The sequence below is a fragment of the Corylus avellana genome, chromosome ca7 (genome assembly GCF_901000735.1).
Source record: "Corylus avellana chromosome ca7, CavTom2PMs-1.0".
Taxonomy (NCBI): Eukaryota; Viridiplantae; Streptophyta; class Magnoliopsida; order Fagales; family Betulaceae; genus Corylus; species Corylus avellana.
Window position 1 is genome coordinate 5,870,326 of NC_081547.1, and position 27,773 is coordinate 5,898,098.

The following is a 27,773-nucleotide window of genomic DNA, read 5'->3' on the forward strand; positions in this document are numbered from 1 at the left end:
TTGCAAAAATCAAGTGCCTCTCTGCATGTCCAATCAAACCCGAAAGCCTGGCAACCCTACCATAACCATTCTTCCCAATGACTCCCCAAAAATTCCTAACTTTCGAATAATTTCTTTCATTCTTGTCACCATACTCCATTAGCATGATTCCATGCAGCTCCGGCTCCAACAATGTTTCGCAATTTTTTCTTTTTCTCGTAATGGGCATGCCACCATCGTAGATGTCTTTCTTCTTGTGATGACAAAAAATAAAAAATGTAAGAAAATAATTAACAATTTTTTTTTTCTTTTTTAAATGACAATTGTACACTTACCCCTTTTTGTTCTCTAAAGGCATTGATAACTCTCATTATGCCGCATATGGGTACATGCCTTGTATAGTCAATAAGGCGTGCTTCATCTTTACAATTGGAAAATTTTTGTTCCAATATATTGCTTGTCTCCTCTGGAAAAAAAAGGAATGGAGTAAGTAAAAAACAAAGACAAGACAAAATAATAACAAAAATAAAAGAATTTGATTTCTTATTACCTCGCTTGCAGACTTCGGTTTGTTGTCGCCTTTTTTCCCAGTAAATGGATATCGCGACATTTTCATAATACAATCTCTATGAATATGCCAAAAAGCACGGTTATAGTGATATGTATAAACCTCTTTTTTCTCTGGGCAGCAGAGTCAATTAACTCTTGGAAGTAGGGCTGAGCGTCGGTCGGTAATGTCGGTTTCGGTAGAAAATTTTTATTTTCGCCTTTCGAACCGACAATGTCGGTAAAGTCGGTTATTTCACCGACTTATTCCGTCAAATTTTATTTTATTTCGCATTTCGAACCAAATGCGGTCGGTAAAGTCGGTGTCGGTCGGAAGTCGGTAAAGTCGGTGTCGGTTATGTCGGCATGTGAAAAAGTGGCAAATTTGTCGGTAAAGTCGGTTCGGTTAAAAAACCTCTTCCGCCTACCGAACCGAAAAATTCGGAATAAAAAAAATCATGCCGCCTATTGTCCGCCATTTAGTCGGTAACGGTCGGTGTCGGTCAAAATCGGTCGAAAGTCGGTTAATCGGTAATTTGCTCAGCCCTACTTGGAAGAATAGCTCTTTCAAACTTGGAATTGTACCTTCGCCTTTATATTCCCTGAGTTGATGGAGTAGATATCATGCTGCAAGGGTTTGAGCTGCAACAATTGACCAACAGTAATCTACTAATCTACAACAACAAATATAATTAATTTCTTAAATATTAGGAAAAAATATAATAAAGCCCCCAAAACTAACAGCTATTTGCGATAGAGCCCTACAAATTTTTCTTTTTTTAAATGACAGTTATAAGCGAGTTGCAGTTACCCCTGTTAGGTATCTAAGTTCTATGAGTAACTTACAGTGTTGCACAAATTGGACCCTCCCTTATACATTCGATAAGGCAGGCTTTGTCAGTAAAATCAATCACCTCGAACGGCTTATCTTTGTCTGTTGTTTCTGGAAAAAGAAAAGATTGAAGTAAATAAAAAACAAAGATAAGACAAAATAATAATAATAAAATATAAAAGAAATTGCTCTCTAACAAACTCTAATGTAGACTTCGGTTTGCAATTTCCTTTTACACCTGTAAATTCATATTGACTCATCTCACCAATTCCTTCTGTCCTGATATAATCAAAAGCATACTGATAGTGACAAAGAATAACTTTTTTTTCCTTGGGGCAGCAACAATCTATTAGCTCTTGATAAGACTTGAGAGGTTGATCAATCATTTTACATAGCTTTTGGCGTGCTGCAACAATTGTCCAACAGCAATCTACTACAACAAATATAATTAATTTCTTAAATAATAATACAACTAAAATATCAAATCTTATTGTTTATCAAATTTTGAATGAAAAAATAAACTAAAAATCGCTTACTATCGGATTGGTCATGAATAACATCTTGCAGCACCTTAATAGGTTGTGTGCGCCAGTCAAACCCTTCAATTTCTTATTACATTCAATGTATAAGAATGCATACATAAATTAGCATTACAAACTCTATTGTATAATAACTAGCATAATTTATGCTACTTAAAGCAAATGTTGTGTTTAGATGATTGTTCTTTGAGAGCTTTTGGATTCTTTCCGAGCTTGGGATGCACAGGGTGGGTAAAAAAACTTATTGGGCTATGTTGAAACACCTCACCTTGATTTTATCCAAGAGTTCACATGTTGCGGGAGATAACACACAAGCAAGTGTTGTAGATGACTCTAGTTTGAATTGTAAAGTAATTACGTCTGAAGAATGAAGATGACTATAGTTTGAATTGTAAAGGAGTAATGAGTACATACATAGTATCCCTACCTATATATTTATATCACTTAGCTTGTAGTTATCCTTGTAATTAAAATAACTCCTTTACTTTTGATTATAAATAAATAAAGAGACACCAATAGAGGCACCGCATTAACTACAATTTAACAGAGAATAAAATTTCGGCAAAGCAGATTGAAGGAGGAGGAAAAATCATAATAAACCTGTTTGTTTCGTTGCGTATTTAATAGGTAATGTGATATTTATTTTATGCTATTGCGTTGTATTAAGACAAGAGTTACAAGAGCTCAAGAGACAATGATTTCGAGATCTCAAGGGACAATGGTTGCAAGATTTTAAGAAACTATTATGGTTGCTAATGTAAACATAAAAGAGACATGTAACATTCATATTATTTCTCTATAGATCAAATAATAAAGTGAAAAGAAAAGATATAGCTTTGATTTGTGGATGTAGGCCATACGACGAACCACCTAAAATCTGTGTTTCCTTCTAACGTTCTCCTATTGTCCTCCTAGTCTTAGGTGGAAATTAATTAAAAAAAAAAAAAAAAAAACCAAAAAACCAAAATTAGAGTGGCCACACCACCGGTTTATTTTGGAAAACCGGTTCTCAATAAATTGGTTTAATTTTTTTTTTTCAAAATAATTACGCTGCCATGCAGACCTAAATTCTAATACAGCTTTGACATGAAGACCCAAATTTAGAACACCTTTGATTTAGTTTGCATATAGTATCATGCTATCTTGGTTCATATCTATCGAATATGAAATGCTTAACTCAAAATTAAAACTTTTGCATTTTTTATATATTTATGGAGTTTCTTTGTAACTTTCACCCTTCAGAGACTTTGAACGAGTAATCGGATCTGAAGTCGCAAAAATCAAGTGTCTGTTTGCATGTCCAATCAGACCCGAAGGCCTGTCAACCCTACCACAACCATTCTTCTCCATGACTCCCCAAGAATTTCTAACTTTTGAATAATTTCTAACTTTTGAATAATTTCTTCCTTTCTTGTCACTATACCTTATTAGCATGATTCCATGCAGCTTCGGCTCCAACAATGTTTTGCAATATTTTCTTTTTCTCGAAATGGGCATGCCACTTCATAGATGTCTTTCTTCTCGTGATAACAAAAAATAAAAAATGTTAGAAAATAATAAACAAATTGTTTTTTTTTTTAAATGACAATTATACACTTACCCATTTTAGCTCTCTAAGGGCGTTGATAACTCTCATTAAGCCGCATATGGGTCCCTGCCTTATACAGCCTTATACAGTCAATATATAAGGGGTGCTTCATCTTTACAATTGAAAATTTTTGGTTCAAATATATTGCTTGTCTCCTCTAGAAAAAGAAGGAATGGAGTAAGTAAAAAACAAATACGACACAAAATAATAATAAAAAAAAAAGAATTTGATTTCTTATTACCTTGCTTGCAGACTTCATTTTGCAGTCGCCTTTTTCCCCAGTAAATGGATATCGCGTCATTTCCAAAATACAATCTCTATGAATATGCCAAAAAACACGGTTATAGTCATATTTATAAACCACTTTTTTCTCTCGGCAGCAGCAGTCAATTAACTCTTGGATGAATAGCTCATTCAAACTTGGAACTGGACCTTCACCTCTATATTCCCTGAGTTAATGGAGTAGATATCATGCTGCAAGGGTTTGAGCTGCAACAATTGACCAACAGTAATCTACTAATCTACAACAAATATAATTAATTTCTTAAATAATAATACAACTAAAATATCAAATTTTATTGTTTATCAAATTTTGATTGAAAAAATAAACTAAAAATCGCTTACTATTGGATTGGTCAAGAATAACATCCTGCAGCACTTTAATAGGTTGTGTGCGCCAGTCAAACCCTTCAATTTCTTATTACATTCAATGTATACGAATGCATACATAAATTAGCATTCCAAACTCTACTGCATAATAACTAGCATAATTTATGCTACTTAAAGCAAATGTTGTGTTTAGATGATTGTTCTTTGAGAGCTTTTGTATTCTTTCCGAGCTTGGGATGCACAGGGTGGGTGAAAAAACTTAGTGGGCTATGTTTAAGTACCTAACCTCGATCTTATCTGAGAGTTCACATGTTGCGGGAGATAACACAAAAGCAAGTATTGCAAATGACTCAAGTTTGAATTGTAAAGTAATTACATCTGAAGAATGAAGATGACTATAGTTTGAATTGTAAAGGAGTAATGGGTAGATATATAATATCCCTACCTGTATATGTATATCACTTAGCTTGTAGTTATCCTTATAATTAAACAAGGATAACTATTTTAATAGGTAATAGGTAATGTGATATCTATTTTATGTTGTTGCAATGTATTAAGACAAGAGTTACATGAGTTCAAGAGACAACGGTTTCGAGATCTCAAGAGACAATGGTTGCAAGATCTTAAGAGATTATTATGGTTGCTAATGTAGACGTAAAAGAGACATGTAACATTCATATTACTTATTTATAAATCAAATAATAAAGTGAAAAAAAAAAAAAAAAGTTGTAGCTTTGATTTGTGGACGTAGTAGGCCATACGCTAAACCACCTAAACCGTCCTTCTAGTCCTAGGTAGAAATTAATTTTTTTTTATAAAAAAAATAATAATAATAAAAAAACCAAAATTAGAGTGGCCCTACCACCGGTTTATTTTGGAAAACCGGTTCTCAATAAATTGGTTAAATTTTCTTTCAAAATAATTACGCTGCCAAGCAAACCCAAATTCTAATATAGCTTTGACATGCAGACCCAAATTTAGAACACCTTTGATTTAGTTTGCATTTAGTATCCTGCTATCCTGGTTCATATCTATCGGATATGAAGTGCTTAACTCAAAACTGAAACTTCTACATTGTTTATTTATTTATAGTGTTTCTTTGTAACTTTCACCCTTCAGAGACTTTGAACGAGGAATCGGATATGAAGTCGCAAAAATCAAGTGTCTGTCTGCATGTCCAATCAGACCCGAAGGCCTAGCAGCCCTACCACAACCATTCTTCCACAGGACTCCCCAAGAATTTCTAACTTTTGAATAATTTCTTCCTTTCTTGTCACTTTACCTTATTAGCATGATTCCATGCAGATCCGACTCCAACAATGTTTTGCAATATTTTCTTTTTCTCGAAATGGGCATGCCACTTCTTAGATGTCTTTCTTCTCGTGATAACAAAAAATAAAAAATGTTAGAAAATAATAAACAAATTGTTTTTTTTTTTTTTTTAAATGACAATTATACACTTACCCATTTTAGCTTTCTAAGGGCATTGATAACTCTCATTACGCCGCATATGGGTCCCTGCCTTATACAGCCTTATACAGTCAATATATAAGGGGTGCTTCATCTTTACAATTGAAAATTTTTGGTTCAAATATATTGCTTGTCTCCTCTGGAAAAAGAAGGAATGGAGTAAGTAAAAAACAAATACGACACAAAATAATAGAAAAAAATAAAAGAATTTGATTTCTTATTACCTTGCGTGCAGACTTCATTTTGCAGTCGCCTTTTTCCCCAGTAAATGGATATCGCATCATTTCCAGAATACAATCTCTATGAATATGCCAAAAAGCACGGTTATAGTCATATTTATAAACCACTTTTTTCTCTCGGCAGCGGCAGTCAATTAACCCTTGGATGAATAGCTCATTGAAACTTGGAACTGGACCTTCGCCTCTATATTCCCTGAGTTAATGGAGTAGATATCATGCTGCAAGGGTTTGAGCTGCAACAATTGACCAACAGTAATCTACTAATCTACATCAAATATAATTAATTTCTTAAATAATAATACAACTAAAATATCAAATCTTACTGTTTATCAAATTTTGACTGAAAAAATAAACTAAAAATCGCTTACTATTGGATTGGTTACCACTTTAATAGGTTGTGTGCGCCAGTCAAACCCTTCAATTTCTTATTACATTCAATGTATACGAATGCATACATAAATTAGCATTAATACAAACTCTACTGCATAATAACTAGCATAATTTATGCTACTTAAAGCAAATGTTGTGTTTAGATGATTGTTCTTTGAGAGCTTTTAAATTCTTTCTGAGCTTGAGATGCACAGGGTGGGTGAAAAAACTTAGTGGGCTATGTTTAAGTACCTAACCTCGATCTTATTTGAGAGTTCACATGTTGCGGGAGTTAACACAAAAGCAATTATTGCAAATGACTCTAGTTTGAATTGTAAAGTAATTACATCTGAAGAATGAAGATGACTATAGTTTGAATTGTAAAGGAGTAATGGGTAGATATATAATATCCCTACCTATATATGTATATCACTTAGCTTGTAGTTATCCTTGTAATTAAACAAGGATAACTATTTTAATAGGTAATAGGTAATGTGATATATATTTTATGTTGTTGCGCTGTATTAAGACAAGAGTTACATGAGTTCAAGAGACAACGGTTTCGAGATCTCAAGAGACAATGGTTGCAAGATCTTAAGAGATTATTATGGTTGCTAATGTAGACGTAAAAGAGACATGTAACATTCATATTACTTCTCTATAAATCAAATAATAAAGTGAAAAAAAAAAAAAAAAAAGATGTAGCTTTGATTTGTGGACGTAGTAGGCCATGCGCTGAACCACCTAAACTGTCCTTCTAGTCCTAGGTAGAAATTAATTTTTTTTATAAAAATAATAATAATAATAATAAAAACAAAATTAGAGTGGCCCTACCACAGGTTTATTTTGGAAAACCGGTTCTCAATAAATTGGTTAAATTTTCTTTCAAAATAATTACGCTGCCAAGCAAACCCAAATTCTAATATAGCTTTGACATGCAGACCCAAATTTAGAACACCTTTGATTTAGTTTGCATTTAGTATCCTGCTATCCTGGTTCATATCTATCGGATATGAAGTACTTAACTCAAAACTGAAACTTCTACATTGTTTATTTATTTATGGTGTTTCTTTGTAACTTTCACCCTTCAGAGACTTTGAACGAGGAATCGGATATGAAGTTGCAAAAATCAAGTGTTTGTCTGCATGTCCAATCAGACCAAAAGGCCTAGCAGCCCTACCACAACCATTCTTCCACAGGACTCCCCAAGAATTTCTAACTTTTGAATAATTTCTTCCTTTCTTGTCACTATACCTTATTAGCATGATTCCATGCAGATCCGGCTCCAACAATGTTTTGCAATATTTTCTTTTTCTCGAAATGGGCATGCCACTTCATAGATGTCTTTCTTCTCGTGATAACAAAAAATAAAAAATGTTAGAAAATAATAAACAAATTGTTTTTTTTTTTTTTTAAATGACAATTATACGCTTACCCATTTTACCTCTCTAAGGGCGTTGATAACTCTCATTACGCCGCATATGGGTCCCTGCCTTATACAACCTTATACAGTCAATATATAAGGGGTGCTTCATCTTTGCAATTGAAAATTTTTGGTTCAAATATATTGCTTGTCTCCTCTGGAAAAAGAAGGAATGGAGTAAGTAAAAAACAAATACGACACAAAATAATAATAATAATAATAAAAAAAGAATTTGATTTCTTATTACCTTTCTTGCATACTTCATTTTGCAGTCGCCTTTTTCCCCAGTAAATGGATATCGCGTCATTTCCAGAATACAATCTTTATGAATATGCCGAAAAACACGGTTATAGTCATATTTATAAACCACTATTTTCTCTCGGCAGCAGCAGTCAATTAACTCTTGGATGAATAGCTCATTCAAACTTGGAACTGGACCTTCGCTTCTATATTCCCTGAGTTAATGGAGTAGATATCATGCTGCAAGGGTTTGAGCTGCAACAATTGACCAACAGTTATCCACTTTTTTTTTTCTCTCGGCAGCAGCAGTCAATTAACTCTTGGATGAATAGCTCATTCAAACTTGGAACTGGACCTTCCCTTCTATATTCCCTGAGTTAATGGAGTAGATATCATGCTGCAAGGGTTTGAGCTGCAACAATTGACCAACAGTAATCTACTAATCTACAACAAATATAATTAATTTCTTAAATAATAATACAACTAAAATATCAAATCTTATTGTTTACAAATTTTGACTGAAAAAATAAACTAAAAATCGCTTACTATTGGATTGGTCATGAATAACATCCTGTAGCACTTTAATAGGTTGTGTGCGCCAGTCAAACCCTTCAATTTCTTATTACATTCAATGTATACGAATGCATACATAAATTAGCATTGCAAACTCTACTGCATAATAACTAGCATAATTTATGCTACTTAAAGCAAATGTTGTGTTTAGATGATTGTTCTTTGAGAGCTTTTAAATTCTTTCTGAGCTTGGGATGCACAGGGTGGGTGAAAAAACTTAGTGGGCTATGTTTAAGTACCTAACCTCGATCTTATCTGAGAGTTCACATGTTGCAGGAGATAACACAAAAGCAAGTATTGCAAATGACTCTAGTTTGAATTGTAAAGTAATTACATCTGAAGAATGAAGATAACTATAGTTTGAATTGTAAAGGAGTAATGGGTAGATATATAATATCCCTACCTATATATGTATATCACTTATCTTGTAGTTATCCTTGTAATTAAACAAGGATAACTGGTAATGTGATATCTATTTTATGTTGTTGTGCTGTATTAAGACAAGAGTTACATGAGTTCAAGAGACAATGGTTTCGAGATCTCAAGAGACAACGGTTTCGAGATCTCAAGAGACAATGGTTGCAAGATCTTAAGAGATTATTATGGTTGCTAATATAGACGTAAAAGAGACATGTAACATTCATATTACTTCTCTATAAATCAAATAATAAAGTGAAAAAAAAAAGAAAAAAAAAAGAAAAGATGTAGCTTTGATTTGTGGACGTAGTAGGCCATACGGTGAACCACCTAAACCGTCCTTTTAGTCCTAGGTAGAAATTAATTTTTTTTATAAAAAAAATTAAAAAAAAAAAACCAAAATTAGAGTGGCCCTACCACCGATTTATTTTGGAAAACCGGTTCTCAATAAATTGGTTAAATTTTCTTTCAAAATAATTACGCTGCCAAGCAAACCCAAATTCTAATATAGCTTTGACATGCAGACCCAAATTTAGAACACCTTTGATTTAGTTTGCATTTAGTATCCTGTTATCCTGGTTCATTTCTATCGGATATGAAGTGCTTAACTCAAAACTGAAACTTCTACATTGTTTATTTATTTATAGTGTTTCTTTGTAACTTTCACCCTTCAGAGACTTTGAACGAGGAATTGGATATGAAGTCGCAAAAATCAAGTGTTTGTCTGCATGTCCAATCAGACCCGAAGGCCTAGCAGCCCTACCACAACCATTCTTCCACAGGACTCCCCAAGAATTTCTAACTTTTGAATAATTTCTTCATTTTTTGTCACCATACCTTATTAGCATGATTCCATGCTGCTCCGGCTCCAACAATGTTTTGCAATATTTTCTTTTTCTCGAAATGGGCATGCCACTTCATAGATGTCTTTCTTCTCGTGATAACAAAAAATAAAAAATGTTAGAAAACAATAAACAATTTGTTTTTTGTTTTTTTTAAATGACAAATATATACTTACCCATTTTAGCTCTCTAAGGGCATTGGTAACTCTCATTACGCTGCATATGGGTCTCTGCCTTATATAGCCTTATACAATCAATATATAGGGAGTGCATCATCTTTACAGTCGAAAAATTTTGGTTCAAATATATTGCTTGTCTCCACTGGAAAAAGAAGGAATGGAGTAAGTAAAAAACAAATACGACACAAAATAATAACAAAAATAAAAGAATTTGATTTCTTATTACCTTGCTTGCAGACTTCGGTTTGCAGTCTCCTTTTTCCCCAGTAAATGGATATCGCGTCATTTCCAAAATACAATCTCTATGAATATGCCAAAAAGCACGGCTATAGTGATATTTATAAACAACTTTTTTCTCTCGGCAGCAGCAGTCAATTAACTCTTGGATGAATAGCTCATTCAAACTTGGAACTGGACCTTCACCTCTATATTTCCTAAGTTGATGGAGTAGATATCATGCTACAAGGGTTTGAGCTGCAACAGTAATCTATTAATCTACAACAAATATAATTAATTTCTTAAATAATAGGAAAAAATATAAGGGGAAACTTCACTAAGGACCCCCAAACTTCCACCCGTTTTGAAATACCCCTGAACTTCAAAATCTCAATTTAGTCCCCTAAACTTTCAATTGCTCTCAATTTGGACTTTTCTGTTAATTTTATCAATTCAAAATTCAAAAAAAGACCAAAATATCCCTGATATTTGTTTTTTTTTTGTTTTAAATAAAAAAACGTTTTAGAAGTTGGATTTTTTTACAAAAGTCAGGGGTATAAACGTCATGTGACGTTTAAAATCTGATGGAGGGGTCCAAATTGAAAGCAATTTAAAGTTCAGGAGATTAAATTAAGAGATTTTGAAGTTCAGGGGGGTATTTCAAAACAGGTGGAAGTTTGGGGGTCCTTAGTGAAGTTTCCCCAAAATTTAATAAAGCTCTCAAAACTAATAGATGTTTGCGATAGAGCCCAACAAATTATTCTTTTTTTAAATGACAGTTATAAGCGAGTTGTCGTTACCCCAGTTAGGTATCTAAGTTCTATGAGTAACTTCCATTGCTGCATAAATGGACCATCCCTTATACATTCGATAGGGCGGGATTCGTCAGTAAAATTGATCATCTCGAACGGCTTGTCTTTGTCTACATATATTGCTTGTTGTTTTGGAAAAAGAAAATATTGAAGTAAATAAAAAAACAAAGATACAAAATAATAATAATAAAAAATAAAAGAAACTACTTTCTATTAAACTCTAATGTAGACTTCGGTTTGCAATTTCCTTTTACGCCTTTAAATTCATATTGAATCATTTCACGAATTCCTTCTGTCTTGATATAATCAAAAACATATTGATAGTGATAAAGATAAACTTTCTTTTCCATGGGGCAGCAGCAATCTATTAGCTCTTGATAGGACTTGAGAGGTTGATCAATCATTCTACATAGCTTATAGTGTGCTGCAACAATTGTCCAACAGTAATCTACTACAACAAATATAATTAATTTCTTAAATAATAATACCTCTAAAATATCAAATCTTATTGTTTATCAAATTTTGACTGAAAAAATAAACTAAAAATTGCTTACTATTGGATTGGTCATGAATAACATCCTGCAACACTTTAATAGGTTTTGTGCGCCAGTCAAACCCTTAAATTTCTTATTACATTCAATGTATAAGAATGCATACATAAATTAGCATTACAAACTCTACTGCATAATAACTAGCATAATTTATGCTACTTAAAGCAAATGTTGTGTTTAGATGATTGTTCTTTGAGAGCTTTTGGATTCTTTCCGAGCTTGGGATGCACAAGGTGGGTGAAAAAACTTAGTGGGCTATGTTTAAGTACCTAACCTCGATCTTATCTCAGAGTTGGCATGTTGCGGGAGATAACACAAAAGCATGTGTTGCAAGTGACTCTAGTTTGAATTGTAAAGTAATTACATCTGAAGAATGAAGATGACTATAGTTTGAATTGTAAAGATGTAATGGGTAGATATATAGTATCCCTACCTATATATGTATATAACTTAGCTTGTAGTTATCCTTGTAATTAAACAAGGATAACTATTTTAATAGGTAATAGGTAATGTGATATTTATTTTATGATGTTGCGCTGTATTAAGACTAGAGTTACAAGAGTTCAAGAGTCAATGGTTTTGAGATCTCAAGAGACAATGGTTGCAAGATCTTAAGAAACTATTATGGTTGCTAATGTAGACGTAAAAGGAACATGGAACATTCATACTACTTCTCTATAAATCAAATAATAAAGTGAAGAAAAAAAAGATGTATCTTTGATTTGTGGTCGTAGGCCATACACCGAACCACATAAACCGTCCCTCTAGTCCTAGGTGGAAATTAATTCTTTATATAAAAAAAAATTAAAAAAAATTAAAAACCAAAATTAGAGGGGCCCCACCGCTGGTTTATTTTGAAAAACCGGTTCTCAATAAATTGGTTAAATTCTTTTTCAAAATAATTACGCTGTCAAGCAAACCCAAATTCTAATACAACTTTGACATGAAGACCCAAATTTAGAACACCTTTGATTTAGTTTGCATTTAGTATCTTGCTATCCTGGTTCATATTTATCGGATATGAAGTGCTTAACTCAAAACTGAAACTTCTACATTGTTTATTTATTTATGGAGTTTCTTTGTAACTTTCAGGAGACTTTGAACGAGGAATCGGATTTGAAGTCACAAAAATCAAATGTCTGTCTGCATGCCCAATCAGACCCAAAGGCCTGACAACCCTACCACAACCATTCTTCCCAAGGACTCCCCAATAATTCCTAACTTTTGAATAATTTCTTCCTTTCTTGTCACCATACCTTATTAGCATGATTTCATGCAGCTCCGGCTACAACAATGTTTCGAAATTTTTTTTCTTTTTCTCAAAATGGGCATGCCACTTCGTAGATGTCTTTCTTCTCGTGATAACAAAAATAAAAAATGTAAGAAAATAATTAACAAATTGTTTTTTTTTTTTTTAATGACAATTATACACTTACCCATTTTAGATCTCTAAGGACATTGGTAACCCTCATTATACAACCTTATATAGTCAATTAGGGGTGCTTCATCTTTACAATCGGAAAATTTTGGTTCAAATATATTGCTTGTCAAGAAGGAATGGAGTAAGTAAAAAACAAATACGACACAAAATAATAACAAAAATAAAAGAATTTAATTTCTTATTACCTCGCTTCATTTCCAGAATATAATCTCTATGAATATGCCAAAAATCACGGTTATAGTGATATTTATAAACCTTTTTTTTCTTAGTGCAGCACTAGTCAATTAACTCTTGGATGAATAGCTCATTCAAACTTGGAACTGAACCTTCGCCTCTATATTCCCTGAGTTGATGGAGTAGATATCATGCTGCAAGGGTTTGAGCTACAACAATTGACCAATAGTAATCTACTAATCTACAACAACAAATATAATTACTTTCTTAAATAATAGGAAAAAATATAATAAAGCCCCTAAAACTAACAGCTGTTTGCGATAGAGCCCTACAAATTTTTCTTTTTTTCAATGACAGTTATAAACAATTTGTAGTTACCCCTGTTAGGTATCTAAGTTTTATGAGTAACTTACATTGCTGCATAAATTGGACCATCCCTTATACATTCGATAAGGTGGGATTCGTTAGTAAAATTAATCACCTCAAACAGCTTGTCTTTGTCTACATATATTGTTTGTTGTTTCTGGAAAAAGAAAAGATTGAAGTAAATAAAAAACAAAGATAAGACAATAATAATAATAAAAAATAAAAGAAACTACTTTCTAATAAACTCTAATGTAGACTTCGGTTTGCAATTTCTTTATACACCTGTAAATTCATATTGACTCATCTCACGAATTCCTTCTTTCTTGATATAATCAAAAACATATTGATAGTGATCAAGATAAACTTTCTTTTCCTTGGGGCAGCAACAATCTATTAGCTCTTGATAGGACTTGAGAGGTTGATCAATCATTCAACATAACTTATGGCGTGCTATAACAATTGTCCAACAATAATCTACTACAACAAATATAATTAATTTCTTAAATAATAATACAACTAAAATATCAAATCTTATTGTTTATCAAATTTTGAATGAAAAAATAAACTAAAAATCGCTTACTATCGGATTGGTCATGAATAACATCTTGCGCCAGTCAAACCCTTAAATTTCTTATTACATTTAATGTAGAAGAATGCATACATAAATTAGCATTATGAACTCTACTGTATAATATTTAGCATAATTTATGCTGCTTAAAGCAAATGTCTAGTTTAGATGATTGTTGTTTGAGACTTTAGGATTCTTTTCGAGCTTGGGATGCATAGGGTGGGTGAAAAAAACTTAGTGGGATATGTTGAAGCACCTAACCTCGATCTTATCCAAGAGTTCACATGTTGCGGGAGAGAACACATGAGCAAGTGTTGCAGATGACTCTAATTTGAATTGTAAAGTAATTACATCTGGAGAATGAAGATGACTATAGTTTGAATTGTAAAGGGGTAATGGGTAGATACATAGTATCCCTACCTATATATGTATATCACTTAGCTTATAGTTATCCTTGTAATTAAACTAACTCTGGTACGCTTGATTACAAATACATAAAGAGACACCAATAGAGGCACCGCATAAACTACAATTCAATAGAGAATAAAATTCCGGCAAAGCAGATTGAAGGAGGAGGAAAAATCATAATAAACATGTTTGTTTCATTGTGTACCTAATTGGTAATGTGATATCTATTTTATGTTGTTGCGCTGTATTAAGACAAAAGTTAAAAGAGATCAAGAGACAATGGTTTCGAGATCTCAATGGACTATTATGGTTGTTAATGTAGACGTGAAAGAGACCTGTAAGGCTGTAACATTCATACTATTTGATGTAGCTTTTATTTGTGGATGTAGGCCATACACCGAACAACCTAATTTTTTTAAAAAAAAAAAAAGAAAAAAAAAGACCAAAATTAGGGTGGCCCCCACCACCGGTTTTTTTTTTTGGAAAGCCAATTCTCAATAAATTGGGTTTTTTTTTTTTTTTTTTTTTTCAAAATAATTAAGCTGCCATGTCAAACCAAATTCTAATATAGCTTTACAAGCAGACCCAAATTCAAAACACCTTTGATTTAGTTTGCATTTAGTATCCTTCTATTCATATACTGAACTTTCGCCTCTATATTCCTTGAGTTGATGGACTAGATATCATGCTACAAGGGTTGGAGCTGCAACAACAAATATAATTAATTTCTTAAATAATAAGAAAAAATATAATATATTGCTTGTGTCCTCTAGAAAAAGAAGGAATGGAGTAAGTAAAAAACAAAGACAAGCCAAAATAATAACAAAAATAAAAGAATTTGATTTCTTATTACCTCGCTTGCAGACTTCGGTTTGCAGTCTCCTTTTTCCCCAATAAACCGGTTTATATTTGTTGTTGTAGATTAGTAGATTACTGTTGGTCAATTATTGTAGCTCAAACCCTTGCAGCATGATTTATACTCCATCAACTCAGGGAATATAGAGGCGAAGGTCCAGTTTCAAGTTTGAAAAAGCTATTCTTCCAAGAGTTAATTGATTGCTGCTGCTCACTAGTGGCAATGAAAAAAAAGTGTGGTCGGGGGTAAGGCCACCCATAGTGGTCAAAGGGGATAATTCAACCAATCTCAACTTGGCTTTTGGTGTGGCCGAATGACCTTATAGGCCATTGGGGTGGTTCGGCCACCCCTTTTGTTTTTGGCCGGGTGTTTCGGTCACCCCAATCACAATTTTTCTTTTCTTTTCTTTCCTTTTCCTTTTTTATTTTTTTTTTCTTCTTATATGGTATTTTAAGAAAGACGTGACAAAAATAATTAGTGTTAACTCAAACTACATGCAAACTTGCCAAATGTTATTGGCAATGGCATGACCATTAACTTATGTGTCTTTGCTCACCATTTTTTTCCCTAATTTGAAAGGGCTAGAGAAGGTGACCAGTGTAATTTTTTTCCCTTGAGCGTGACCATCGGGATTCTCACCCACTTATCATTAAAAGCCCTAACCGAGGGACTGAGTTGATAGCGGTGCATACTTTAAGGTGCCAATTTTCCAACTGACACGTGATTTTCTTAAAATAGTGTAATGCTCAAACGCCACATTTGTACTATGTTCCTATCAATGCTTATAGATCGAAATGAAACTGTGTACCTTTATAAATGACGACATAAATTAGCTACAAATTAGTATAATAAATTATCAAGTGTCACTTAACATATGATATGCATATGTTATTAAAAAAACTCACATGTTATTAAAAAAAAACTCGGGAGATCAATTTATTAGACTGACCATAAAAAAGTGCCTCTTCAGTCTCCGGTCACCGGTCTCCACTTATCAGAAACAGCAGTGATAAATAGCTCACCTTTCAACATGCCTTCAGCCTTTTTCTTTTTGGATAGGATCCGGCGACATGAAAAGGTGCCTTCATTATTTCCTTTATTGTTCTAGTTTGTTGGAATTAATTATAATGATATTGATTGTTTTTCATTATAATTATAATATCATAATCAATAAGCAGTCAGCAACCACTTTACTACTTATCTTCAAAAAAAATTGACTGTTTTAGCATCGTGGTCCTAATTACTTAAAAAAAAAAAAAAAAAACATCGTGGTCATTCTTTAATGATGCCGATTTATTGCTTACCTACAAAATGAAGGCTATTATTATTTCCTTATTTCTCCTATTTTTTTTTTTTTTCCTTTCGAATTAGATTAACGGCCATGGAATATGATCCTCTCAAGTTTAGTTGAATTGGATAATATCTAATTAATTATATTGAAAATGTATTTTTATTTTTTTTTATTTTTAAGAAGATAAAAATATTCCTTGATACTATGTGGTTCAAATAAACTGAAGTGAAGGGTAAAATGCATCATGGAGGGTTGATACCAAAAGCAACTGCTTCTCTACTTTCATGGCGTAGCCTTTATGTATGCATGTTTATTTTGCAGTGTACATTCATGCTACCAAAAAAGCAAATATTATAAGAAACATTTCCACGATAACAAAGTTAATGACTTACGTACGCCAAAACAAATTAATATACACGATTAAGTTCAAATTTGAAGGCCTAATTAAAGAATGAGGAATATGTGAGCTTTAATTTTTGGGATAAGTACTAATTTAACATGGTATCAGAGCTAGAGATTACAAGTTCAAACCGAGTAATTCTAGAAATCTCTCTTGTGTCACTTTTGTGTCCTTTAAAAAATGAGGTGACTTTTAAAATTATCATTTGATCAAAATCTAATAATGATCAATCACATGTCCAATGGTAATTTTAAGAGTTGCATCATTCTTGGAGGGGCACATCACACAAGAGTGATATAAGAGAGACTTGTAGCATTACTCGTTTGAATCCTAACTCCATAATTTATCCTCCCCATCTCAATTAAATACTCAATGTATTTGGCCTCACTTATTGAGGGAGAGTTTGAGCTTAGGCATGAGAGGGAGTTTAGAATATAATTAAATGATTAAATTCATCTATTTTTATTGGCTTAAGCTTTTGTGATAAGTGATAATTTCTCAAGTGAAATCTAGAGGATCCTTGTTCAATAGAAATTAATTATTTTATAATCATAATTTAACGGTATAAATAATGTCAATCACGTAAAAATTATATGGGTAAATATCTAATAAATCCCTGAGTCAACATGTGAAAACAAAAAACTCCCTAAACTTCTTTTTTTTTCTCGATTTTTTAGTCCCTAGGTCAATCAAAAAGGCGAATTAACCAATACCATTACATTTTCCTCCAAATGTTTAACATCGGTCAGTCCCAACTAAACGCACCATTTTGCCAAGTCAATTTTTTTTCACCTCAGTTTAAAATATTAATTTTTTATTAATTTAATTTAAAAGTTAAATCTTAAAAAAAAAAAAAAAAAAAATGAAAGTGTTTCCAGCAGTGGGGCTGCCACCCTTAAACCAACCATAGGGTGGCTACAAGCTACCCGGGGGTTAGGGGTGACTTTGTGGCCACCCCATTGTTTTCACGCATTAACTCAAAAATTTATAAGATGTTTATCCAAATTATATTAGCATGTAATTTTAAAAATTAAATGACATGGCATCATTGAATGCATATCCGGTTAGCAATAAAAAACAAGAAAAAAAAAAAGAAAAAAAAAAAAAAAAAAAGGAAACCTGGTGGTTGTAAGTTGTTACTCTCTTTGGTCTCTCTCAGTGTGGGTCTTTGATTGCTGGATGTTGAGAGAGAGAGCGAGAGAGTCAATGGGGGTGTCGTGATGCTTTATGCTGAACACTGAGCAGGGAAAGGACGTAAAGTGCATTTAGTTTTACAGGTGAGAAGAGGACTTTAATCGTTGTCGTTGCGGTTGCGGTTGCCGTTGGGTTCCTTTAATTTTTATTTATTGCATTCAACTCAAGCGGCCACATTTTCTGTCCAATCAACTGCCTCTTGTATTTTTTGGCAACCAGGGACCGGGATTAATTAATTTCTCATTTAGAGATGTCAAAATATGAATGAGTGGTCGTATTTAATCTTAATATGGGTCAAATTAATTTAATTTTTAAATCTAAAAATACATATATATTTAACTCAATAAAAGAATTTTAGATAAAGATTTGGAAACCAATGGACGCCTTAGCTCCCCTTGGTCTCTAATATGTCGTAGTTCCGTCACTGATTACAACAAATTAAAGTTCGATCTCCATAAAAAATTTATGGTTCAAATTTTGTTTTATCGTATCTAATGGGTGTAAATATTACCAAGTACATAACTCAAAAATTGGCAATATATTCACCATGAATATTGATCATATATAATATTATATTTGTAAAATCTAATATAAACTATGAAATAGAGAGAATAATGATCCAATTAATCATAAGGATCTCTAACTCCCGGCCGAGCCTACCAAAATAAACTTCACCATTAGTAGAGCCTCACCAAACTAGTTTTAAACAGCATTAAGTTCATCGTATCAAAATGAATTACATTTAACTTACAACATGTATTCAATTTTATAGAATAAAGTCATTAGATATGGTTTTGATAACACAACCGAGACATTTAAAAAACTAAATATGAACTCATAAACATAGAAAATTAAGAGTATTTTTAGCAGTAGTGGCTATTTTAACCACTTGAAATGTACATGTTTTTATTTTATTTTAGTTACTAGTTTTTCAATACAAATTTCAGCAGATTATTTGTTTTTTTTCTTTTAACATATCCGCACAAGAGGGAGAAGGGAGATTCAAACTAGTGACCTTCACTTCATTAGGCGTGGTCCCAACCGATTTAGTTATTTGTCTTATTGAAAAGAGAGAGAAAAAGGATGGAATGGGAAAAAAAAGGAAGAGTGAAGGGAGAAAGAAAAGAGTAAAAATCACTTCAATGTGCTACTTCAACACTTTATAGCACATTAAAATCTGTAAAAAGATGGAAGCATCTGGGTACTTCCACCGCCAAAGAGTAGTGTACATGTGCAAGTGCAACGACCGAACATCATGCATACCTAGGACAATTACTGCTACCTTGTTCTCTTCCTTCAAACAGACAAATCAAATGGTTAGCAGGAGCAGCGGTGACGTCACTTTATTGCTTCTAATCAATTATGGAAGACGGAAATATTTAATGGTCCTCACCAAATCTCTAAAGGTTTTTCTGATCAATTGTGGAAGTGATCGATGCTGGTACGGGATACTTATGGTGCTCTTGAAGATACCCGATTTCAAGAAGCAAAAGACAATTTGGGTTCCTTCAATGTTACAGTACTGGTAATTATTTGAAAATTCCAGGCCTACTTTTGAGGAAAATGATCATCTCTATTTTAAAATCCCTTCATTTTTTTAATTTAGTGTATTTTGAAGAGTAATGTTGTCCAAAAGTTTTAATAATGATAGTGCATTAAATGCATTACCCTTCAAAATGCATTAAATAGAGGAAATTGATAAATTTTGAAATGGAGAGAATCCTATTCCCACTTTTGAAGGGATCGGCCTTCCTATATATTGATACACAGAACAAGGAATTCTTCATTCTTGAGCCTCGCATTTCTTCCTAGATAGCTAGCTACTAGTAGTTGTCCTCCGTACCCCAAGTAAACAAGAGAAATTGAAGATATATATTTATATTTATTTATTTATACCATCATTATTGTAGATAGAGGTTGTATTAATGGAGTCTGAAGATCAGGTTCTGAGGTCGAGAAAGCAAGTAGCTATGAAACCTATCAGAACCAAGACAGAAAACGGAGAAGATGGCCGTGATCAAGACCATCTTAAAAAACAACATCATGATGAGGTGGTCGAAGAAGAGCCGTTGAGTCCATCAGCTCGGTTGTTCCATGAACCAAATTTTAATGTCTACATCATCGCCATCATGGGTAGCAAGACCAAAATTCAGCTGGATATCGTTAAAGCCAACTTGGAGCACACTTTGCTTAAGCACCCTCGCTTCTCTAGTTTGCAGGTAATTAAGAAAAATTAATAATATTCAATTTAATGGAATTAATATCATATTCTTCTACAACATGCATGTCACCGACACAGTTAACAAATCATTGATTATGAATAATATGACCAAAAGAATATATGTCTTTTTTACTATATTTATCCATCTATTATATATTTTACATAAAACTTACCCAAAAAAACACAGGTTGTGGATGACAGATCAGGAGATATGAAATGGGTTCGAACGAAGGTGGATTTAGAGAAGCACATAAGAGTTCCTGAAGTGAATCCAAACATGGAGTCAGGCGATCAGTTTGTTGAAGACTACGTCTTCAATCTCAGCAAAACGACGATCGACAAGTCCCAGCCGATGTGGGACCTCCACCTCCTCAACGTGAAAACGTCAGATTCAGAGGCTGTGGGTATATTCAGGATCCACCACTCTCTAGGCGATGGAACTTCTTTGATATCTCTTCTACTCGCATGCACGCGAAAAATATCCGATCCCGAGGCTTTGCCGACGGTTCCGGTGAAGAAGAAGAAGAAGCAAGAGACGAGTAACTCTTGGTTGCTGTGGCGGTGCTTGATTGGGTTGTGGTGGGTTTGGCAGCTCCTCTGGCACACTGTCGTTGATGTTTTCATGTTTATCATAACGGCTTCCTTCTTGAAGGATACCGAGACGCCTCTGAAGGGCCCGGAAGGGATTGAGTCCAATCCTCGAAGAATTATTCACCGGACGGTCAGTTTGGACGACTTTAAATTAGTCAAGAGAGCCATGAACACGGTACAGCCCAATTTTTTTTTAAGAAATCTTTTATATTCATTCACTAAAAAAAAATAATAATAATAAGAGCATAAAACTTTTACATCAAAGCTATGAGATTACAACGTAATAGAAACAAACATAAAAAATTTACAATCAAATCCTATTTATGACTTCGTCTAAACTTTAGTAATAAAATAGATTTGTTCTAGGCAGACTTAATCTAGCCCATATTCTCAATTTTTATTTTTCCAATTATATATAAGAGCAATCTAATACATAGATTCTGCTTTTCTTTGGTTTATTTTTCCCTCTTATTATTTACTGTGTTTTTGGGCATTGATTATGCAAATACTTTTTGAAAAAGGAAAAATCAATTCAATCTATTAAATTAATGAGTAATTCTAAATAATAAATACTATACATCTGTTAACACCTACAACCCCTTGGATTTTTTTTTTTTTTTAAATAAAGGCCTAGCTAAAGTTGATGAGTATTGCTACATTATCTCAATGAGATGAATGTAGAATTTAAGTGTAGTATGTATAATTATTATAAATTAATGTGTTCAATCAATTTAAAATATATGTAAGTTGGATATAAATCAATTTAATAAAATGAATTGAAATAAATTTTTATTCTAATTTCATGAAAACCTTTTTTTTTTCTTCCCTTAAGCAGTGAATCACAACATCACATGGATTGAGATCCCATAAAAAATTTTAAAATATAAAATTCTCAAATTTTAAAATTTAAGCTATTCATTACATCACCTAACGATTTAAAAAAATGTAAATATTTTATATTTGTGTGTTACCGACCCAAATAACTTTAATACTTGCCGATATTAAGTGGAAGTTAATAACTTGTCCATAAAACGTCAGTATCTTGGTCAGTCATAAATTGGTCATATCACATGGGATGAATATAAAGAGGGTTTAATTTGCTTGAAGCTCCCCACACCACTTGGTAAACATTTTCTTACACCAAATACCTCACTAAAAGTTATTTCTGCCTCAGAAAACAAAAAAAAAAAAATCAAAATTAATTCATGTTCTTTTGCTCGATTCCAAATCACTCTTTTTTTTCTTTTTTCTTTTTTTTTTTTTAATTTTTATTTTTAAAAAAACTACATTAATTTTAGTCCTCATTTCAGATCTTCTATACTACTGGCATGATGTGTCAATATTCACCACTTCGTTGAGGACACCTCTTCACCCATTAACCCTAATTTTTTTTTTTTTTTTGTAATTTTTTTTTTTTATATATATATATATAATGAGAATTTCACATGAGTTCTGATACAATAATGTTAAAATAAGTAATTTAAAACCAAGTTAAAACTCATATAATTAATTAGAAAAAGTGAAATCTAAATTATAATGAACTGAAATCGAGCCAAAACATAGAGTTTAATAAAGATTGATCTGTGTCAGACCCACTAAAGATTGATCTGTGTCAGACCCAATCTAAAATAGAGGATTTAAGAAATAAGATAGAATTACCTTGATTAGAAAGAAAAAAAAAATGAAAAGGAGAGAATTACCTTAATATGTAGTTTATTATTCATATCTATTTGTATTTTGGCTGACAATTGATTAAACTCATTCATCCATCTACTCTATAGACCCTCTTCATTTTAGATGATTGATATTCTTATTTCATAATTAAAATTTAAGATTTGTGAATTTAACGGTGTATATAATACAATTTTTTTTTTAAAAAAAAGAAAATTGGAGTCTATGAGTTCATGCATATATGAAACACGTTGGTGTAAAGCAAACAAAACTGTTTTTAGAGTAAATTGACATGCTTTTGTGGGGGTTTGCAGACCATCAATGATGTCGCTCTAGGAGTCACTCAGGCTGGTCTATCTCGCTATCTCAACAGAAAATATGGTGACATCCTTTTTCAGTAGTTGGCTTGCAAATTTCAATTATATATATATCATGTACTCAAAACAGATCATCAACCTGCATGCATGTTTCATTCACTGTCTCCTTCCTCAGGTGAGGGTAAGAAAGCCGAGGAGTCAACTGAGACCAAAAACAATCTCCCAAAGAATGTTCGTCTTAGATCAACTTTGCTCATAAACATAAGAACCTCTGTAGGGATTCAGGTAATTCAAATTCCTTCTCTCTCTTTTTATCTTTTTATTTTTTATTTTCTATAGGCGTAAAACTGTCAAATAAATAAATAAATATGCAGGCTTTAGCTGATATGATGGAGAAAGATACTGAAGTCAAGTGGGGAAACTGGATTGGCTATGTCCTCCTCCCCTTCACCATTGGATTACGGGACGACCCATTAGATTATGTTCGTGAAGCCAAGGCCACAATTGATCGAAAGAAGCACTCCTTCGAAGCTATATACACTTTCTCTATTGCCGAGTTGGTTCTCAAATTGTTTGGCATTAAGGTACCCGGACCCGACATAAACTTAGCAGATTAGGGTTAAAGAATCTGACATATATGTTCAAATATTATCAATTATCTAAATGCTTACAAACTTGCATTTTTCTCGTGGTTAATTAACAGCGGGCGAGTGGTCTATCTCATAGAATCATCTCCCACACTACAATGTGCTTCTCCAATCTAGTTGGACCCCTAGAAGAAATTGGTTTTTATGGACATCCAATGACTTACCTAGCTCCAAGTTCTTATGGTCAACCGCACGTAAGTAACTTTGTCTCCATCAATCAAAAGAATGATAAACATTGTTGATATATATCTCTATAATTTCTATTGAGCTGAAAACTATAATTAAATATATATTTGCTCTTGCAGGCATTGATGATCAACTTCCAAAGTTATATCAACAAGATGACCATTGTTCTATCGGTTGATGAAAGCATAATTCCTGATCCTTACAAACTTTGTGACGATGTAATAGATTCTCTTAAGCTCATCAAGGATGCCGTCATAGCAAAAGGGCTCGTCAAGCAGGAAGATCAGAACAGAAATTAGGCCTATCATTTGAGAATTAATTTCTCAAATTCCAACTTGATAATAATATATGGATTTTAACAATATTGTACTGTGTTCATTACAAAATTTGTTAGTGGTGACCTATATCTTTCAGAAGAATTTTTTTTTTTTTTTAAAAAAAAAAAAATTGCAGTCAAAGTTAGAACATGATTGTAGATTATGATAGCGTATTGTGTTACTTCTGAATAAGAGCTCTTGCCACTTTCAATTGTTTTTTTACGAGTTCATTATTTAATATGTCAAAAATAATTTTTATTGTCGTGTAAAAATGTAAATACTTAAAAGTAAACACTTGAAATATATTTAATTTTTTGTTGGAGGCATGGAGGCATATATATATATATGGTCTATGAACCTATGAACATATATGTAGTTTTTTTCTGGAGGCATGGCATGGCATGGCATGGCTTGGGCCGCCTCAGAGATATTAAACGCTTGTGGGCTATGAACATAAAAAATGATATATGGTCTATCCACCCCATAGAATGTAATATATATGTTTATACTAGCTATACTTTAGTGCGTACATAATCACTTTGGAAATTTTTTTCGGGCCATTGAACCATTATCCTAGATGATATATGGTGATGTGAGTTTTTATAATTATCACCATTAGATATATGATAAATCACTATGATTATATATATTTTGATCCAATAGTACCACTGATTTTAAAAGTCAAATCACCTTTAGAGATAAAAGGAAGATAAAAATTCTACTTATATATACTACTCTCACCCAATATACTAATTTTAGAAAAGAAAAACTAATATTTGATCTAAACCCTTTTTTTTTAATCACCATATTCTGATTAATTTTGAACCTATTTATATATAGCATAAATGTCATTAGATATTCTTGTTTTACATATGACTGAGGGAGACCTATTAAATAGCAAATTCAATATATTTAGACAAAGAAGTACAACGGACATAACGAAATATTAATAAGTCTTGTTCGGTTTCATTCAAGAAATAGCTAGAAATCTCTATTATTTTCTATAAAAAGGTGGCAGCCAGCTTTACAAATTTCATAAAGCTTGAATATTTACCGTAGAAAATCGCGGTCTGATCAGTTTAGGGCGGCATAATTGGCGACAGTTTTTAACTTCCGCGGTTTGACTAGGCTGTAATTGTCATTTCTATCTTCCAATATTAAGAGAGACATGTGCATCATGTCCTCTTTGGCTCTCGCAAAGAACCCAAAAAGGTAAAGAAAATTAATTATAAAATTTATATAGGACCAAAGATTAATTAAAAAAGGACTGCACCGAAACCCTTCTCGCTCTTCGATCTTCTTCTTCATTGGAGCTGTTCACCATTCGGAATTTGGAGGAATCTTTTTTTTGTTTCTGGGAAACATTTGTGAAGGATTAATCCAAGGATGGAATGGTCAGCAGCATCTGCTACAAAAGCTTATCTTGATACTCTCAGAATGGTATATATGCTTAATTATTTTTCACATTTTCCCTGTTCTTTTACTCTTTTCTTTATTATTATTTTTATTTTTTTTATCAATATTTGAATAATGAATAAAACCCACAATGCAGTATTTGTTGTTATATATTGTAGTTGTTGTTTTTTTTTTTTTTTTTTTTTCATATAATAGAAAGAAAATATCATTGTGATTGACTCAAGGTTCTTTTAAATAGTTCATGCGATTTATTTATTTATTTATTTTTTAAAAAATGCCCTAATAATTGGTGATACAGTTGAACATCATGTTGAAGCAGAATTTTGGACGGCCGGATTGGAAGACAGGGGCTCTTACAAAACAAGGCAAAATGTTATCTCAAGAGAAGCCTCTGACACTTAAATTAGTAAATAATTCTTGAAAATTGAAAAAACTGTATGGCCGGGGGTAGAGAAAGAGAGTCTAGTTGTGATTTATATCCACGCCACATCTTATAATTAATGTTCTATTATTTAATATTAATCTTATATCATTTTAGTTTATAATTAATAATCCTACTACTTCATAATTGAGAGAGTCATGGAATTTTTCTTGAGGATAAAAATTACATTGATCTTCATTACTTCATGTTGGATTAATAAATTGAACTTCTTAATTTCTGAAACGTATGTATACCAATATATATAATTATTTTTATTAACTTCCATTAATTATAATGTTGTTACTTGTTGAATTGATCACTAGTGTAACAATCGGAAGAGAAAATGCGAGTCATGGAAGACACAAGAACCAGGAAGCAGTGAATTTGTGTCAGCCCTAGCAGCAGGCACGAGATCTAAACTGATCGTGGAGGTGACATCTGGCGTTTCTCCATCAACAATAGCCTTAGCAGCCGCCGCCCGACAAACTGGCGGAAGGCTGGTGTGTATTCTGCCGGAGCCAGACCTCGCCGCTTCAAAAAACATAATAAGAGACGCGGGTCTTAAAGATCTGGTGGAATTCAGAACTGGGGACCCCTCACAGCTCTTGCAGAGTTACGAGAACATCGATTTCTCTCTCGTCGATTGCAAGAACGACGACTATACACACTTGCTGAAGTTGCTAGACGTTAACCCTAGAAAATCAGTGGTGGTTGCGAATAACTTGGTTGGCAAGAAAAAGGGATTGGAAGGGCATTTGACAGGAATGAAGGAGAAGGTAGTGGTGAGGTCTCTGAAGAATCCTATAGGGAAAGGCATGGAAGTCACCATGATTGGCTCAAAGGAGGGCATTGCTAAGAGGGACAGGGGCAGTGTGGGAATTAGATGCGGTTCTATGAAAAGCAAATGGGTTGTCAAGGTTGATGAGGAGAGTGGGGAGGAACATATTTTCAGGGTGCCTAAATCACTCTAGGCTTTGTTTGGCTTCGAATTAAATGTCATCTTTCTTTTTGTGTATGTCGATTGATCTCATCATCATCCTCATCAAGCCATGCATTGAGAAGCTTATGCAGCATGCATGCATGCATGCATGGCGCTGGCTAGCTAGCTAGGCTCCAAGTTGTGTAAGTGCCCTGTAGCCATGCATATGACTGAAAAGGCAGGGGATTGCTTTATGTGAAATCTGTGTTGTAGCCCTGACTGCATTTGGTGACAGTGCAGGCCGTGTAAAAGAATTTTCATTCGCCCCAAAGAGGTGGCGCGTATGAATTTATTGGATATTATTGGATTTATGTAATCCCAGTACTTCTATTTACTTTTATATATATTTAAGTGAAGTGATTTCCTATTAAATTTACACAACTTCCACTAAATTTTGTGTAATAAGAAAGAGGAATTAGGATCCTCTCAATTTTAAATGAATTGAATAATATCGAGTTAGTTATAGTGGAGGGGTATTTTTGTCCCCTCAAAAAGTGAAAAGACAAAAATACCCTTCCACTATAACTAGTTCATTTGAAATTGAGAAGATCTTGTTCAAGAGGAGGGTCAAGTGAGATAAATTGTTTTTTAATATTTACAGATATTAATATACTTATTTGAAAAAAGGGTTAAATACTCCAAACCCCCCTAGGGTTTTCCAACTTTATTTTTTCCCCCTTGAGATTTCATTTTTATCACAGGAGATCCCTGTGGTTTTGATAAATGACCAAGTTAGTCCATTCGTTAGATAAACATTAGGACTGACAAGTGAACCAATCAGACGTCGACACGTGGCACATATTTAATTTTTTTTTTATTTTTTTTTAAATTAAAAAAAAATGTATTTCTTTTTTTTTTTTTTTTTTTTAAATGTATATAAAAAAA

General features: G+C 32.9%; 2 protein-coding genes across 2 annotated transcripts; both read left to right on the top strand.

Annotated features, from left to right (window-relative positions):
• Positions 1–19,832: 19,832 nt before the first annotated feature.
• On the top strand, positions 19,833–24,290 carry LOC132188410 (wax ester synthase/diacylglycerol acyltransferase 11-like). Its single transcript, XM_059602852.1, has 7 exons — positions 19,833–20,341; positions 20,531–21,109; positions 22,920–22,986; positions 23,098–23,207; positions 23,297–23,506; positions 23,626–23,763; positions 23,875–24,290. Exons 1-7 carry the CDS (start codon positions 20,048–20,050, stop codon positions 24,052–24,054), a joined length of 1,578 nt encoding a protein of 525 aa, XP_059458835.1. The 5' UTR covers positions 19,833–20,047; the 3' UTR covers positions 24,055–24,290.
• A 1,020-nt stretch (positions 24,291–25,310) lies between these two features.
• On the top strand, positions 25,311–27,114 carry LOC132188711 (uncharacterized). Its single transcript, XM_059603240.1, has 2 exons — positions 25,311–25,512; positions 26,233–27,114. The coding sequence occupies exons 1-2, from the start codon at positions 25,459–25,461 to the stop codon at positions 26,878–26,880; spliced, it is 702 nt and encodes a 233-aa protein (XP_059459223.1). The 5' UTR covers positions 25,311–25,458; the 3' UTR covers positions 26,881–27,114.
• Positions 27,115–27,773: the final 659 nt, after the last annotated feature.